The 18,468-nt window shown below is 51.5% G+C and overlaps 1 protein-coding gene across 1 annotated transcript in view; it reads right to left on the bottom strand.

The window, feature by feature from the left end:
* Positions 1-15,670, bottom strand: part of LOC125464944 (importin subunit alpha-7) — a 122,401-nt gene extending 106,731 nt beyond the window's left edge. Inside the window, exon 1 of the mRNA XM_059654427.1 lies at positions 15,565-15,670. Within this exon, the coding sequence (XP_059510410.1) occupies positions 15,565-15,568 (4 nt within the window). The 5' untranslated portion in view covers positions 15,569-15,670. The remainder of the gene's footprint in view (positions 1-15,564) is intronic.
* Positions 15,671-18,468: the final 2,798 nt, after the last annotated feature.

An 18,468-nucleotide genomic window follows, 5' to 3' on the forward strand; every position in this document is an offset into this window, starting at 1 on the left:
GAACAGGCTGATTAGAAAATATCAAGCCTAATACAGACATGGTGTGACAAACAGACAGAGATTAATGGCAGGGGTTGAGTAAGGTTTCACTGCGAGTGGATTCTGAAAATTCAAGAGTGGTGGCACAATAGTAATGTCACCGGAATTGCAATCCAGAGCTCCTGGCCCAAGAGGGGCACTAATACCCTGGGTGGGAAATTTGCTAGTGCTATTCGGGTGGATTTAAACTAGCTCAGAAGGGGGATGGGAAACTGAGGTGCAGTCCTAGTACACAGGAGGATGAGCATAGGGAGGACATGGACAGGACCTCACTCTCACAGGAGTGTGCTGGCAGACAGCAAGCTGGGTTGAAGTGTGTCTACTTTAATGCCAGGAGTATCCGGAATAAGGTAGGTGACTTGCAGCATGGATAGGTACCTGGGACTTCGATGTTGTGGCCATTTCGGAGACATGGATAGAGCAGGGTCAGGAATGGATGTTGCAGGTTCCAGGGTTTAGATCTTTCATTCAGGTCAGGGAAGGTGGTAAAAGAGGGGGAGGTGTGGCTTTGTTAGTCAAGGGCAGTATAACGGTGGCTGAAGGAACTTTTGACGAGGACTCGTCTACTGAGGTGGTATGGGTTGAGGTCAGAAACAGGAGGAGAGGTAACACTGCTGGGAGTTTTTTTATAGGCTCCCGCAAAGTTCCAGAGATGTGGAGGAGAGGATGGGCAAAACTATTCTGGGCAGGAGTGAAAAGAACAGGGTGGTCATTATGGGAGACTTTAACTTCCCTAACATTGACTGGAAATGCTATAGCTCTAGTACGTTGGATGGATCAGTTTTTGTCCAATGTGTGCAGGAGGGTTTCCTGACACAGTATGTCGAAGGGCTGAAAAGAGGGGCGGCCACACTGTACCTGGTACTTGGTAATGAACCAGGCCAGGTGTTTGATTTAGTGATAGGTAAGCACTTTGGAGAGAGTGACCATAATTCGGTTATGTTTACTTTAGCAATGGAAAGGGGTAGGAACATGCCAGAGGGCAAGAGTTATAGATGGGGGAAGGGCAATTATAATGCAATTAAGCAAGACTTAGGAGGCATAGAATGGGGGAGCCAAATGCAGGGGATGGGGACAATCGAAATGTGGAGCTGGTTTAAGGAACAGATATTGCGTGTCCTTGACAGGTATGTCCCTGTAGGGCAGGGAGGAAGCGATAAGGTAAGGGAACCGTGGTTTACTAAAGTAAGTGTATCGCTTGTTAAGCGGAAGAGGGAGGCTTATGTGACGATGAGACGAGATGGTTCAGATGAGGCAATGGAGAGTTACAGATTACCTAGGAAGGATTTAAAGAGAGAGTTAAGAAAAGCAAGGAGGGGACATGAGCAGACATTGGCAGGTAGAATAAAGGAGAACTCTAAAGCTTTCTATTGTTATGTGAGGAATAGGAGGATGACCAAGATAGGAATAGGGCCAGTCAAATATAGAAGTGGGAAGTTGTATGTGGGCCCTGTGGAGATTGGAGAGGTGCTAAATGATTATTTCTCATCTGTTTTCACTGAGGAACAGGAGAATATTGTAGAGGAGATGACTGAGTTACGGGCTACTAGAATTGAAAGGATTAAGGTTAGTAAGGAGGAGGTGTTATCAATTCTAGAAGGTGTGAAGGTAGATAAATCCCCTGGACCAGATGGGATCTTTCCGTGGATTCTCTGGGAAGCTAGGGAGGTGGCGGCGGAGCCTTTGGCCTTGATCTTTGAATCCTCATTGTCTACAGGTTTAGTACCAGAGGACTGGAGGATTGCAAATGTGCTCTTGTTCAAGAAGGGCTGCAGGGATGACCCAGGTAATTATAGACTAGTGAGCCTTACGTCTGTTGTAGGAAAAATTTTGGAAAGGATTATAAGAGATAGGATTTATAATCATCTAGCAAGCAACAATTTGATTGGAGATAGTCATCATGGATTCGTCAAGGGCAGGTTGTGTCTCACAAACTTCATTGAGTTTTTTGAGAAGGTGACCAAGCATGTGGATGAGGGGAGGGCAGTTGACGTGGTGTACATGGACTTCAGTAAAGCCATTGATAAGGTTCCTCATGGTAGGCTATTGGAGAAAATGCAGAGGCATGTGATTGAGGGAGATTTAACAGTTTGGATTAGAAACTGGCTTTCTGTAAGAAGGCAACGAGTGGTGGTTGATGGAAAATATTCAGCCTGGAGTCGGTTACTAGTGGTGTGCCTCAAGGATCAGTTTTGGGACCACTGCTGTTTGTCATTTTTATAAATGACTTGGACGCAGGCATTGGTGGATGGGTTAGTAAGTTTGCAGATGACACTAAAGTCGGTGGAGTGGAGGACAGTGTGGAAGAATGTTGCAGGTTGCAGGGAGACTTGGATAAACTGCAGAATTGGGCTGAAAGGTAGCAAATGGAGTTTAATACGGATAAATGTGAGGTGATTCACTTTGGGAGGAATAATGGGAAGGCAGAATACCAGCACAATAGAAAGATTTTTGGTAGTGTAGATGAGCAGAGGGATCTTGGTGTCCATGTACATAGATCCCTGAAAGTTGCCACCCAGGTTGACAGTGCTGTTAAGAAGGTTTACGGTGTGTTAGGTTTTATTGGTAGAGGGATTGAGTTCTGGAGCTGTGATGTCATGCTGCAACTGTACAAAACGCTAGTGCGGCCTCACTTGGAACATTGCGCGCAGTTCTGTTTGGCCGATTACAGGAAGGATGTGGAAGCATTGGAAAAGGTGCTGAGGAGATTTACCAGGATGTTGCCTGGTCTGGAGTGCAGGCCCTATGAAGAAAGGCTGAGGGACTTGCGTCTTGGAGAGAAGGAGGCTTTAATAGAGAAATACAAGATGATCAGAGGAATAGATAGGGTGGACAGTGAGTCTTTTTCCGAGGATGATGACTTCAGCTTGTACAAGGGGGCATAGCTACAAATTGAGGGGAGATAGATTTAAGACAGATGTCAGAGGCAGGTTCTTTACTCAGACAGTGGTAAGGGCATGGAACGCCCTGCCTGCCAATGTAGTTAACTCAGCCACATGAGAGGCATTTAAACAGTCCTTGGATAAGCATATGGATGGGATAGTGTCAGGAGAGGGGCTTAGATTAGTTCACAGGTCAGCGCAACATCGAGGGCCGAAGGGCCTGTTCTGCGCTGTATTGTTCTAGGTTCTATGTTCTGGGGCCTTAGGATCAAATCTCTCCACGACAGATGGTAAAATCTGAACTTCATAAAATCTGGAATGCTCATCTAATGGTGATCAAGCAACCGTTCTTAATTATTAAGAACTCATCTGATTCATGAATGCCCTTTGGGAAATCTGGGAGCTTTATTTGGTCTAACCTACAAATAACTTCAGACCCACAGCAGTGTGGTTGACTCTTAACTGCTCACTAGGCTATTGGAGATGGGTAAGGATGGCCAGCACTTCCACATCTTGTGAATGAATTAAAAAAAGGACAACATAGAACACTGAAAGGGCAAATTCTCATCTACACTTTAGTGAAATATATAGCTGACTCAAGCCATAAAACTCAGAGTTATAAGTCAGTTAGGTCTACCTTTCTTGGTGTTTGTCTCATGTGGTGCAGAAGTAGTGTCCCTACCTCTCAGCCAGGAGTCAAAGAGCAGTACAGCACAGAACAGGCCCTTCAGCCCACGATGTTGTGCCGACCATTGATCCTCATGTATGCACTCTCAAATTTCTGTGACCATATGCCTGTCCAGCAGTCTCTTAAATGTCCCCAATGACCTTGCTTCCACAACTGCTGCTGGCAACACATTCCATGCTCTCACAACTCTGTGTAAAGAACCCGCCTCTGACATCCCCTCTATACTTTCCTCCAACCAGCTTAAAACTATGACCCCTCGTGTTAGCCTTTTCTGCCCTGGGAAATAGTCTCTGGCTATCAACTCTATCTATGCCTCTCATTATCTTGTATACCTCAATTAGGTCCCCTCTCCTCCTCCTTTTCTCCAATGAAAAAAGTCCGAGCTCAGTCAACCTCTCTTCGTAAGATAAGCCCTCCAGTCCAGGCAGCATCCTGGTAAACCTCCTCTGAACCCTCTCCAAAGCATCCACATCTTTCCTATAATGGGGCGACCAGAACTGGACGCAGTATTCCAAGTGAGGTCTAACCAAAGTTTTATAGAGCTGCAACAAGATCTCACGACTCTTAAACTCAATCCCCCTGTTAATGAAAGCCAAAACACCATATGCTTTCTTAACAACCCTGTCCACTTGGGTGGCCATTTTAAGGGATCTAATGTATCTGCACACCAAGATCCCTCTGTTCCTCCACACTGCCAAGAATCCTATCCTTAATCCTGTACTCAGCTTTCAAATTTGACCTTCCAAAATGCACCACCTTGCATTTATCCAGGTTGAACTCCATCTGCCACCTCTCAGCCCATCTCTGCATCCTGTCAATGTCCCGCTGCAGCCTACAACAGCCCTGTCAACAACACCTCCAACCTTCGTGTCGTCTGCAAACTTACTGACCCATCCTTCAATCCCCTCATCCAAGTCATTAATAAAAATTATAAACAGTAGAGGCCCAAGGACAGAGCCCTGTGGAACACCACCCACCACTGACTTCCAGGCAGAATATTTTCCTTCTACTACCACTCGCTGTCTTCTGTTGGCCAGCCAATTCTGTATCCAGACAGCTAAGTTCCCCTGTATCCCATTCCTCCTGACCTTCTGAATGAGCCTACCATGTGGAACCTTATCAAATGCCTTGCTGAAGTCCACATGGACCACATCCACAGCTCGACCCTCATCAACTTTTCTAGTCAGATCCTCAAAGAACTCGATAAGGTTTGTGAGGCATGACCTGCCCCTCACAAAGCCGTGTTGACTGCATTTAATCAAGCCATGCTCTTCCAGATGGTCATAAATCCAATCCCTCAGAATCCTTTCTAACACCTTGCAGACGACAGACGTGAGACTTACTGGTCTGCAATTGCCAGGGATTTCCCTATTTCCTTTCTTGAAGAGAGGAATTACATTTGCCTCTCTCTAGTCCTCAGGTACGACTCCAGTGGAGAGCGAGGATGCAAAGATCTTCGCGAGTGGCGAAGCAATTGCATTTCTCGTTTCCCATAGCAGCCGAGGACAAATCTGGTCTGGGCCTGGCGACTTGTCAATCTTAATGTTTGACAAAATTTTCAGCACATCAGCTTCCTCTATCTCTATCCATTCCAGCATGCACACCTGCTCTTCAAAGGTGTCCTAGATAAATATGTACCTGTCAGGCAGGGAGGAAGCTGTAGAGTGTGGGAGCCGTGGTTTACGAAGGAGGTGGAATCTCTGGTCAAGAGGAAGAAGAAGGCTTATGTTCGGATGAGATGTGAAGGCTCAGTTAGGGCAATTGAGGGCTACGAGGTAGCCAGGAAAGACCGAAAGAGAGAGCTCAGCAGAGCCAGGAGGAGACATGAGAAGTTGTTGGCGGATAGGATCAGGGTAAACCCTAAGGCTTTTTATAGGTATTTAAGGAATAAAAGAATGACGAAAGTAAGATTAGGCCCAATCAAGGATAGTAGTGTTAAGTTGTGTGGAGTCAGATGAGATAGGGGAAGCGATAAATGAATATTTTTCAACATCATTCACTCTAGAAAATGACAGTGCTGTCGAGGAGAATACTGAGATACAGGCTACTAGACTAGGTGGGATTGAGGTTCACACAGAAGAGGTATTAGAAATCCTTCAGAAGGTGAAGATAGATAAGTCCCCTGGGCCAGATGGGATTTATCCTTGGATCCTCTGGGAAGCCAGGGAGGAGATTGCCGAGCCTTTGGCATTGATCTTTAACTCGTCATTGTCTACAGGAATAGTGCCAGATGACTGGAGGATAGCAAATGTGGTTCCCCTGTTCAAGAAGGGGAGTAGAGACAACCCTGGTAATTATAGACCAGTGAGCCTTACCTCAGTTGTTGGTCAAGTATTGGAAAAGGTTATAAGGGATAGGATTTATAATCATCTGGAAAAGAATAAATTGATTAGGGATAGTCAGCACGGTTTTGTGAAGGGAAGGTCGTGCCTCACAAACCTTATTGAGTTCTTTGAGAAGGTGACCAAACAGGTAGATGAGAGTAAACTAGTTGATGTGGTGTATATGGATTTCAGCAAGGCGTTCGATAAGGTTCTCCACAATAGGCTATTGTACAAAATGCGGAGGAATGGAGTTGTGGGAGATATAGCAGTTTGGATCGGAAATTGGCTTGCTGAAAGAAGACAGAGGGTGGTAGTTGGTGGGAAATGTTCATCCTAGAGACCAGTTACTAGTGGTGTACCGCAAGGGTCAGTGTTGGGTCCACTGCCGTTTGACATTTTTATAAATGACCTGGATGAGGGCGTAGAAGAATGGGTTAGTAAATTTGCAGACGACACTAAGGTCGGCGGAGTTGTGGATAGTGACGAAGGATGCGGTAGTTTGCAGAGAGACATAGATAAGCTGCAAAGCTGGGCTGAGAGGTGACAAATGGAGTTTAATGCAGACAAGTGTGAGGTGATGCACTTTGGTAGGAGTAACCGGAAGGCAAAGTACAGGGCTAATGGTAAGATTCTTAGCAGTGTAGATGAGCAGAGAGATCTCGGTGTCCATGCCCACAGATCCTTGAAAGTTGCCACCCAGGTTGACAGGGCTGTTAAGAAGGCATACAGTGTTTTAGCTTTTATTAATAGAGGGATTGAGTTCTGGAACCAAGAGGTTATGGTGAAGCTGTACAAAACTCTTGTGCAGCCGCACTTGGAGTATTGTGTACAGTTCTGGTCACCGCATTATAAGAAGGATGGGGAAGCTTTGGAAAGGGTGCAGAGATTTACTAGGATGTTTCCTGGTATGGAGGGAAGGTCTTACGAGGAAAGGCTGAGGGACTTGAGGCTGTTTTCATTGGAGAGAAGGTGGTTGAGAGGTGACTTAATTGAAACGTATAAAATAATCAGAGGGTTAGATAGGGTGGATAGGGAGAGCCTTTTTCCTAGGATGGTGATGGCGAACACGAGGGGGCATAGCTTTAAATTGAGGGGTGAAAGATATAGGACAGATGTCAGAGGTAGTTTCTTTACTCAGAGAGTAGTGAGGGAATGGAACACTTTGCCTGCAACGGTAGTAGATTCGCCAACTTTAAGTACACTTAAGTCGTCATTGGACAAGCATATGGACGTACATGGTATAGAGTAGGTTAGATGTGCTTGAGATCGGTATGACAGGTCGGCACAACATCGAGGGCCGAAGGGCCTGTACTGTGCTGTAATGTTCTATGTTCTATCATAAGATACAGGATCAGAATTAGGCTATTTGGCTCAAAGTCTGCTCCAACATTTGATCATGGCTGATGTTTTCCAACCCCATTCTCCTGTCTTCTCTTCATAACCCTGATCCCCTTACTAATCAAGAACTTTCCTACCTCTGTCTTAAGTACGACAGCCTCCAATAACCTAGCCTTCACAACTTTGTGTTGAAATGAGTTCCACAGGTTGATCACCTTCTGGCTGACAACATCATTCATCTCAGTTCTAAAGAGCTGTCCCCTCTGGTCCTAGTCATAGAGTTATACAGCATGGGAAGAGACCTTTCAGTCCAACTTGTCCATGCTGATTAAGTTTCCCAAACTAAACTAGCCCCACTTGCGTGTGTTTGGCCCCATCCCTCTAAACCTTCCTACTCATGTACCTATCAAAATGTTTTTTAAACATTGTAACTATACCTACATTTATCACTACCCCAGCCGGTAATTCCATATATAAACCACCCTCTGTGAAAAAGATGCCCTTTTCACATTAAAAAATGACCCGTAGTTTTGAACTCATCCCTTGGGAAAAGACCTTTGCCATTCACTTTATCTTTGCCTTCATGACTTTTTAAAAATAAACCACCCTCAGAATGTGGGTGGCTGTAGGTAGGCCAGCATTTACTGCCGATCCATAATTGCCTACAGAAAAGAGACAACCACGTTGTGGGTCTGGAGCCACCTGCAGCCAGAATAGGTAGGAACAGCAGATTTTCTTCCCTAAAAAGGACGTTAGCGAACCAGAAGGGGTTTTCCATCAGTCAAGATGGATTCAATTAGATTTTTCAAAAATTGAATTAAAATTCCATTAGCTGTGGCAGGATTTGAACCTGGATATCAAAACATGAATTGAGTTTCCAGGTTGATAGTCTAACAATAATACCATTAGGCCATGATTTTATAAGCCTCTTAGGGTCATGCCTTAATCTCCTACACTCCAGAGAAAAAGACCCAGGCCATCCTTTAACTCAAGCCCTCCAGTCCCAACAACACTCTGGTTAATCTCTTCTGAACCTTCTCCAATTTAATAAGCAGGGCAACCAGAACTGCACACAGTACTCCAAAAGAGGCCTCACCAACATCATGTACAACCTTGACATGACATCCCTACAGTCCAAGCTCTGAGCAATGAAGGCAAGCATGCTAAATGCCTTATTAACTACGGTGTACCTGTGATGCAACTTTCATGTATTATGTATCTGAATCCCTAGGCCTCTGAAAACATTACCCAGAGCCCTACCTTTAATTGTACAAGCCCTGCCTTGTTTGTTTTACCAAAATTCAATACCTCGTATTTATCCAGAACAGACAGGAGATTCTGTGGTACCGAGTGAGACTCCCAGATGGTATGCTGCCTCCTGGATGCCAGGATCAGGGATGTCTCGGATTGAGTCTTCAGAATTCTTAAGGGGGAGGGAGAGCAGCTAGAAGTTGTGGTACACATTGGTACCAATGACATAGCTAGGAAATAGGATGAGGACCTGAAAAATGAATTTAGGAAGTTAGGATGGAAGCTGAAAGCCAGGACAAGCAGAATAGTAATCTCAGGATTACCACCAGTGCCACGGGCTAGCGAGGCCAGAAACAGAGAGCGAGTGCAGCTGAACATGAGACTACACAGCTGGTGTAGGAGGGAGGGCTTCAGGTTTGTGAATTATTGGATACCTTCTGGTGAAGGTGGGTCCTGTACAGGAAGGATGGGTTGCAGCTTAACTGGAGGAGCACAAGTATCCTGGGCGGGAGGTTTGCCAGAGCTCTTCGGGAGGGTTTAAACTAGCTTGGCAAGGGGGTGGGAACTGAAGCTACAGATCAGGCAGACAGAGCAAGCAGAGAATCTGCGAGGAAGAATAAGCAGGTGATAGGGCAAAGTGGCAGTCAGTGCTATGGGTTGAGGTGTGTCTATTTCAATGGAAGAAGCGTCAGGAGTAAGGCTGCCGAAATTAGAGCACGGATCAGTACTTTGAAGAATGATGTGTGGCCACTACGGAAACTTGGGCAGGAATCACTGCTGGATGTTCCTGGGCATAGATATTTCAAAAGAAATAGGGAGGGAGGTAAAAGAGAATGGGAAAGTGGCTTTGCTGTTCAGGGATGGTATCACAGCTGCAGAAAGGGTGGTCGTGGAGGAAGGTTTGTCCACTGAACCAGTATGGGTGGAAGTCAGATACAGGAAAGGAGCAGTCACTTCATTGGAAATTTTCTATAGAACTCCAACAGCAACAGAGACACTGAGGAACAGATTGGGAGACAGATTTTGGTTAGGCACAGAAGTAATAGGGTTGTTGTCATGGGTGACTTCAACTCCACTAATAAATAAGTGCAAATAGTTTGGACGGAGCAGATTTTGTCAGGTGTCCAGGAAGGATTTCTGACTCAATGTGTCGATAGGCTGACTAGTGGGAAGGCCATATTGGAATTGGTGCTTGGCGACAAATCAGACCAGGTGTCAGATCTCTCAGTGGGAGGGCATTTCTTTGATAGTGATAACAACTCTCTGACCTTTACTACAGTTATGGAAAGGGATAGCAGCAGACTGTATAGGAGAGTATTTAATTGGGGGAGGGGGAAATTACAATGCAATTAGGTAGGAACTACCAATTGGGATCAAATGTTCTCAGGGAAACGCACAACAGAAATGTGGGGGTTGTTCAGGGAGCAGTTGCTACAAGTACTGGATAGGCTTGTTCCACTGAGGCAAGGAAAGGATGGTAAGGTGAAAGAACCTTGGATGACAAGACATGTGGAACACCTAGTCAAGAGTAATAAGGAAGCTTATATAAAGGTTGAGGAAGCAAGGATCAGACAGGGCTCTAGAGGTCTATAAGGCAGCCAGGAAGAAACTGACAAATGGGTTTAGGAGAGGTACAAGGGGGTCTGAGAAAACCTTGGCGAGGAGGATCAAGGAAAACCCCAAGGCGTTCTATGCTTACAACAGGAACAAGAGGATGGCCAGAGTGAGGGTAAGACCAATCAGGGATAGTGGAAGGAACTTGTGCATGCAGTCAGACGTGGTAGGGGAGATCCTTAATGAATACTTTGCTTCAGTATTCACCAGTGAGGGGGACCATGACGTTTGTGAGGACAATATGAAACAGACAGATATGCTCAAACAGGATGTTAGGAAGGATGTACTAGAAATTTTGAAAAACATGAGGATAGCTAAGTCCCCTGGGCCAGACAGGATATACCAAGCTTTCTACAGGAAATGAGGGAAGAGATTGCTGCCCCTTTGGCAATGATATTTGCATCCTCACTATCCACTGGAGTAGTACCAGATGACTGGAAGGTGACAAATGTCTTTCCCTTGTTGAAGGAAGGGAATAGGGATAATCCTGGAAATTACAGACCAGTGAGTCTTACTTCTGTGGTCGGCAATTAATGGAGAGGATTCAGAGAGATAATATTTATGATTATTTGGAAAAGCACAGTTTGATTAGAAATATTCAGCATGGCTTTGGGGGAGGTGGGGGGGGACAGGTCATGCCTCACAAACCTTACCGAATTCTTTGAGGATAAAATAAAACACACTGATGAAGGTAGACCAGTGGATGTGGTGTATATGGACTTTAGCAAGGCATTTGACAAGGTTCCACAAGGGATGCTCATGGGATTCAGGGAAATTAGCTGTCTGAATACAAAACTGGCTGTCGAACAGAAGACAGAGGGCGGTAACAGACGGAAAGTATTCAGCATGGAGCTCGGTGACCAGTGGTGTTCCGCAGGGATCTGTTCTGGGACCTCTGCTTTTTGCAATCTTTATAAATGACTTGAATGAGGAACTGGAAGGATGGGTTAGTAAGTTTGCTGACAACATGAAGGTTGGTGGAGTTGTGGACAGTGTAGAGGGTTGTTGTAGGTTCCAACAGGACATTGACAGGATACACAGCTGGACAAAAGTGGCAGATGGAATTCAACCCAGAAAAGTGTGAAGTGATTCATTCTGTAAGGTCAAACTTGATATGCAGAATATAGGCTTAATGAGTTTTGAGAAGATTTGTAGCTCAGGTTGAGTTTCTGGATGTGAGTTTGCTCGCTGAGCTGGAAGGTTCGTTTTCAGACGTTTCGTTACCATTCGAGGTAACATCAGTGAGCCTCTGATGAAGAGCTGGTGTTATGTCCCACTTTCTATTTATCTGTTTAGGTTTCCTTGGGTTGGTGATGACATTTCCTGTTCTTTTTCTCACAGGACGGTAGATTGGCTCCAAATCAATGTGTTTGTTGATGGAGTTCCGGTTGGAATGCCATGCTTCTAGGAATTCTCGTGCATGTCTCTGTTTGGCTTGTCCTAGGATGGATGTGTTGTCCCAATCAAAGTAGTGTCCTTCCTCATCTGTATGTAAGGATACTAGTGAGAGTGGGTCATGTCATCAAGACCCTATACAGACAACAAGCAAATCAAACATCATCTACGAAGTACCTTGCAAGAACTGTGACAAACACTACAGTGGACAAACAGGCAGAAAGCTAGCCACCAGGATACATGAACATCAACTAGCCACAAAACGACATGACCCACTATCACTAGTATCCTTACGTACAGATGAAGAAGGACACCACTTTGATTGGGACAACCCATCCATCCTAGGATAAGCCAAACAGAGACATGCACGAGAATTCCTAGAAGCATGGCATTCCAACCAGAACTCCATCAACAAACACATTGGCTCCAAATCAACAGACTAATATCCCCAACATCAGTGATAGCTAAGTTACTTGATAAGATTCTGAGAGATACGCTATATGTGGATTTAGAAAGAGGGTTTGATTAGGAGTAGTCAGCATGGATTTGTGCACGGGAGATCATGCTTCACATATTTGTTAAAGTTTGTTGATGAAGTGACCAGACAACTTGAAGAGGGTAGGACAGTAGTTTGTAGTCTATATGGATTTCAGCATGGCCTTTGGTAAAGTTCCATATGGAAGGCTGCTCTGGAATGTTAGATCGCATGGAATCTCTCAATCACAAACAAAATCACATTATTGTCACTTTGATGTTTGTGAATATCTGTGGATTGTAAATTGGCTGCTTTGTTTCCTGATTTGAAACAGTGCCCACTTCAAAAGTACTTCTGAAGAGCTTTGAGGTGTTTGCACATTGTAAAAAGTACAACACTTCATGGATTTTTGAAGTGATTTGAGTGTATCTGTTGCTAGTGCTCATTTAGGCACAGAGCTCAAAATCCTCATCACTCTGAATGAAGAAAAATTCTCTTGGATCTCTTCTAAACCTAAAATCCATACTCACTCACCCTAGCCACCCACACTCCTCCCATCCCCGTCTGTTCCATCCACGCCACTCACCCTGCCCACCCAACCCAACCCAACCTGTCCTCTTACACTGTCCCTCCCCATCCCGTACCATCACGCCACCCACACCCCTCCCCCTCACGCCACCCCAGCCGTCCCCTTCAGCCCACTAGCAACCCTCCCATCCCCTCACCCTTCCAGTCCCTTCACACCACCCCTGCACCTCCTGCCCCCTAATCCACTCACCCAGCCCCTGTACCTCCCATTCCCTCACCCCATGCCTCGTCCCCGCCCCGACCCTTCACCCAAATCCCATCCCCTCACCCCACCCCACCGTCCCCGTCCCCTCATCCCAGTCGGCCCATGCCCTGCCCACTCGGCCCGCACCGCCTCCCGTCCCACCCCCGGCCCCTCCCCCCCACCCCCTCCCTCCCCCCCCTCCCTCCGAGCCCTCCCCGCCCTCCCCGCCCCACCTCCCTCCCAGCCCTCCCCCGCAGCCCTCCCTCCCAGCCCTCCCCGCCCCACCTCCCTCCCAGCCCTCCCCGCCCCCTCCTCCCTGCCCCTCCCTCCGTCCCCGCGCCGCCCCCACCCTCTCCTCCCCGCCCCGCCCGCCCACCCCTCCCCGCCCCCCTCCCCTCCCCGCCCCCCCGTCCCCGCCCCCTCGTCCCCGCCCCTCCCTCCCCCCCTTCCCCGCCCCCCCTTCCCCCCCGCCCGCCCCCCCTTCCCCCCCGCCCCGCCCCCCCTTCCCCCTTCCACCCCGCCCCCCCTTCCCCCCTTCCACCCCGCCCCCCCTTCCACCCCGCCCCGCCCCCCTTCCACCCCGCCCCGCCCCGCCCCCCCTTCCCCCCCGCTCCGCCCCCCCTCCCTCCCCTCCCGCTCCGCCCCCCCTCCCGCTCCGCCCCCCCCCTCCCCGCCCCCCCTCCCGCTCCGCCCCCCCCTCCCTCCCCTCCCGCTCCGCCCCCCCCCTCCCGCTCCGCTCCCTCCCCTCCCGCTCCGCCCCCCCCTCCCGCTCCGCCCCCCCCCCTCCCGCTCCGCCCCCCCCTCCCCGCCCCCCCTCCCGCTCCGCCCCCCCTCCCCGCCCCCCCTCCCGCCCCCCCTCCCGCTCCGCCCCCCCCTCCCGCTCCGCCCCCCCTCCCGCTCCGCCCCCCCCTCCCCGCCCCTCCCGCTCCTCCCTCCCCTCCCCTCCCGCTCCTCCCTCCCCTCCCGCTCCGCCGCCCCCTCCCTCCCCTCCCCTCCCGCTCCGCCCCCCCCTCCCTCCCCTCCCCTCCCGCTCCGCCCCCCCCTCCCTCCCCTCCCCTCCCTCCCCGCCCCCCCCTCCCTCCCCTCCCCTCCCGCTCCGCCCCCCCCTCCCTCCCCTCCCCTCCCTCCCCGCCCCCCCCCTCCCTCCCCGCCCCCCCCTCCCCTCCCCGCCCCGCCCCCCCCTCCCCTCCCCCCCTCCCCTCCCCGCCCCCCCCTCCCTCCCCGCTCCGCCCCCCCTCCCCTCCCCGCCCCGCCCCCCCCTGCCCCCCCCTCCCCTCCCCGCCCCGCCCCCCCTCCCCTCCCCGCCCCGCCCTCCCCTCCCCGCCCCGCCCCCCCCTCCCCTCCCCGCCCCGCCCCCCCCTCCCCGCCCCGCCCCCCCCTCCCCTCCCCCCCCTCCCCTCCCCCGCCCCCCCCCTCCCCTCCCCGCCCCCCCCCCCCCTCCCCGCCCCCCCCTCCCCTCCCCCCCCTCCCCTCCCCCGCCCCCCCCCCTCCCCTCCCCGCCCCCCCCCCCCTCCCCGCCCCCCCCCCTCCCCGCTCCGCCCCCCCCTCCCCTCCCCGCTCCGCCCCCCCTCCCCTCCCCGCTCCGCCCCCCCCTCCCCTCCCCGCCCCGCTCCGCCCCCCCCCTCCCCTCCCCGCTCCGCCCCCCCCTCCCCTCCCCGCCCCGCTCCGCCCCCCCCTCCCCTCCCCGCCCCGCTCCGCCCCCCCCTCCCCTCCCCGCTCCGCCCCCCCCTCCCCTCCCCGCCCCGCTCCGCCCCCCCCTCCCCTCCCCGCTCCGCCCCCCCCTCCCCGCCCCGCCCCCCCCTCCCCTCCCCGCCCCGCCCCCCCCTCCCCGCCCCGCCCCCCCCTCCCCGCTCCGCCCCCCCCTCCCCTCCCCGCTCCGCCCCCCCCTCCCCGCCCCGCCCCCCCCTCCCCTCCCCGCCCCGCTCCGCCCCCCCCTCCCCTCCCCGCCCCCCCCCCCCTCCCCTCCCCGCCCCCCCCCCCCCTCCCCTCCCCGCCCCGCCCCCCCCTCCCCGCCCCGCCCCCCCCTCCCCGCCCCCCCCTCCCCTCCCCGCCCCGCCCCCCCCCCCCCTCCCCGCCCCGCCCCCCCCTCCCCGCCCCGCCCCGCCCTCCCCGCTCCGCCCCCCCCTCCCCTCCCCGCTCCGCCCTCCCCTCCCCGCTCCGCCCCCCCCTCCCCGCTCCGCCCCCCCCTCCCCGCTCCGCCCCCCCCTCCCCGCCCCGCCCCCCCCTCCCCTCCCCGCCCCGCCCCCCCCTCCCCGCCCCGCCCCCCCCTCCCCGCCCCGCCCCCCCTCCCCGCCCCGCCCCCCCTCCCCGCCCCGCCCCCCCCTCCCCTCCCCGCTCCGCCCCCCCCTCCCCTCCCCGCTCCGCCCCCCCCTCCCCTCCCCGCTCCGCCCCCCCCTCCCCTCCCCGCTCCGCCCCCCCTCCCCTCCCCGCTCCGCCCCCCCCTCCCCTCCCCGCTCCGCCCCCCCCTCCCCTCCCCGCTCCGCCCCCCCCCCCCTCCCCGCTCCGCCCCCCCCCCCCTCCCCACGTCCCGTCCACCTCGCCCCCTTCCCCTCTCCCCGTGTCCCGCCCCCACACCCTCACCCTTGCCCCCACTCCTCCCGACCTGCCCCTACATCTCCTGTCCCCTCAACCCATCCCTGCCCCTCCCGTCCTGCCAATTCTGCCTCGACTCCTCCCGCAACCCCCACCCCTCCTGTCCCCTCACCCTCAACCCACCACAACCCTTCCCTCGCCCCCGAACCCCCTTCCCTCGCCCCCGAACCCCCTTCCCTCACACACACACTTACCCATTGTCGGTCCTCACTCCTGCCTGACGGTTGTTGTTGTTATCGGGGCCGCGCGGCTGTTTCCAGAAACAACTCTGATCCAAGATGGCGGCAGCGCGCGGGGGCTCGCGGGGCCTTGGCTCCTGCAGGCGCGCGCAAATTGAAAACGGCAGCTTCTGCTCTCCGCCCCCACCGTTCACAGCAAAACCAGTACCAACTGTCTCGGATGAAGGGTCTTGATCTGAAACGTCAAACTTTCCTGCTCCTCTGATGTTGCTTGTCCTGCTGTGTTCATCCAGCTTCACACCGTGTAATCTCGGATGCTCCAGCATCGGCAGGTCCTACTATCTCTGTACCAACTGTCTATGTCACTTTTTATACTCTGTTTCACTCTCTGTCAGGAAACTATAACCAGAAGGAATCCATTCAGCTCTTGCAGGGTGGTCTATCGTCCATCAAGTTAATTTTTTTTAATTTTACAAAAGAGATCAGCTTCTACCTGTCACGTCTGTGCAGCTCGCTCGTGATTTTGAAAAACAGTATCAAATCTCCTCTTAAGATAATAAAATGTGGAGCCGGATGAACACAACAGGCCAAGCAGCATCTCAGGAGCACAAAAGCTGACGTTTCGGGCCTAGACCCTTCATCAGAGCTGGTCTAGGCCTGAAACGTCAGCTTTTGTGCTCCTGAGATGTTGCTTGTCCTGCTGTGTTCATTTAGCTCCACAGTTTATTATCTTGGATTCTCCAGCATCTGCAGTTCCCATTATCTCAAATCTCCTCTTAACCTTGTTCTCTCCAATTATAACACCCCAACTTCTTCAGCTTATAACTGATTTTTCTCATTCCTCGAATGATTCTTGCAAACTGAATGACCTAATTATCCTATATCTTATGATGCCCTGGTCTTATTTAACCTTAAAAGTTTCTCCCGTGTTAACCTTACCATCTTTCTCTGATCATAATTCGGCTGACTTACCTATTATTTCTTGTTCTCCGTTATTGCACTGTCTTTGACATTCAGTTAGTCACTTAGTACACTTTTCTAATTTGCAGGTTTTTAAGAAGCATTCCCCAATGGTAGTGGTCACCAGCCAATGAATTCACTAAATTTCCTGCAGTGTTACTCAGTTGGAGGGGGTGAGTCCAATGCTACCCTCAATTTCCTTTATAACCATGTTTGGCTTGTCCCCTTCCTAGAATTGTTCTGTCTGACTGGGACATATCTTTCCTGCAAATCATGAGCTATTTTCTTAAATGTCTGCAAATGTTTCTTAATTGTTTTGCTTTTATACCTCTTACACAGTCCACTCCAGCTAGCTTTGCTGTCATTCCTTGTAATCACCCTTATTTAAGTTTGGCACAGTTGTTTGTGACCCAAGTTCTCACTCTCAAACTGAATGTTATAGTTACTGTTTCCTATCAATCTATTACCCTGACCTCATTTATTGTGAGATTTAGATTCACATGCTCACAATCACAGAGTCAGTGGAGTCAAAGTCTTAGAAACAAGTAACCTAAGCTTTATTACAAGTCTGCAGAATCAGGTGCCTCCCATTGCCTGAGACACACACAGGCCAGGGAGCCTCCTCTTTTTATACATCATTTTTCCAGCCAGATCCTCCCCTTTTGGCTCCGTCCAATCTGAGCTCCAAGGTGCACAATCTTCCCGTTACTTCCCTTGTCCCACCCCCTTCATACATCGCATGTTATGTTAATTAAGCAGCTTCGCAAGCATGGGCATAAAAGTTAATATGCATTCTCTCATTAGGCATGCACTTCAACTATGTCTATTGTGCAAAGCTTGACCTTTTCACCCTCTGGGTGTCTGCTAGTAGTTTTGGACCAGTTCATTCTGGTTTCTAACCACTTGGCCCTCACCTCCTTTTCTTATCACGGCTCAGTACTAGATGTCTTTTGGTTCAAAGCTGAGTAATTCTTTTCACTGCAGTTTAATCATCCTTATCTCTCACAATCCACCCTTTTTCTTTTTGCTATGCATCATGATTAAACTGCACCTTGGGATCCCGTCCCTCGAACGCCCGGAGCATCCTCTGAATCTCTCTCTGCTGCATACTATCCTCCGATTGCAGAAGCCTTTGGCGGTGAATCTGGGTCACCCCTTCAAGGGATGTCATCAATCGGCTCAATACACATTTCAGGACATTGAGCCCCACCACCAGACCCACTAGTATCAGCAATCCATAAATGGCCAATTGACCAGCCACCGGTCAATCCCCAATTTCCCCATTCCCATCCTTTTTCGTTCCGGTACTTGTTACCGGCTTCCCTTACTTTGGCGATCTGGTCTCGCACGTGCTGGGAGATATCAGTAATATTTGGGGAGGTGTCAGGTATGTATGTACAACATTCTACCCCAATTAGTGCACAGGTACCGCCCTTTTTGGCTGGAACAATGTCTAGAGCCATCTGATTTTGAAGAGCCGTTAGCCTAGTGGCAATCGGCTCAGTGGTTATGGCCTCCACCCGGGATTGGGTATCGGCTAAAGCATCAGAAGTGTCGTTGGCCAACTCCTCCAGAGAGGCTGCCAGCTTCTGCATCTCTCTCCCTGATCGGGCAGTCCCATACATGGGTAACAAGGTCCAGAGGAGACAATCCCCCTCAGTTACTTTTCGGAGGTTACGTCTCCCTCCTCCTTGTCTCTGGTTTAGCTTAGGGGCCGCCCCAGGAGTCTCATATGTGGAACCAAATGGGCTAGGTAACAACAGCCACTTCATCCCTTTTGATCATGGGGCAAGGATCTCCCTCACCCGGACCCCTCCTCCCCTTGGTGTTGGTGCATGTCCCCGGGTAGATATGGATACGCCTTTTATGGCAAACCCAGCGTGTCCCATTCAAAACTTGGGGTAGGGTGGTGTCTAAGGCTAGAATGTTTAGTTTACAAGACAAATTCCCCAACTGGAA

This window comes from Stegostoma tigrinum, chromosome 24 (assembly GCF_030684315.1).
Source record: "Stegostoma tigrinum isolate sSteTig4 chromosome 24, sSteTig4.hap1, whole genome shotgun sequence".
In the NCBI taxonomy this organism is placed as follows: Eukaryota; Metazoa; Chordata; class Chondrichthyes; order Orectolobiformes; family Stegostomatidae; genus Stegostoma; species Stegostoma tigrinum.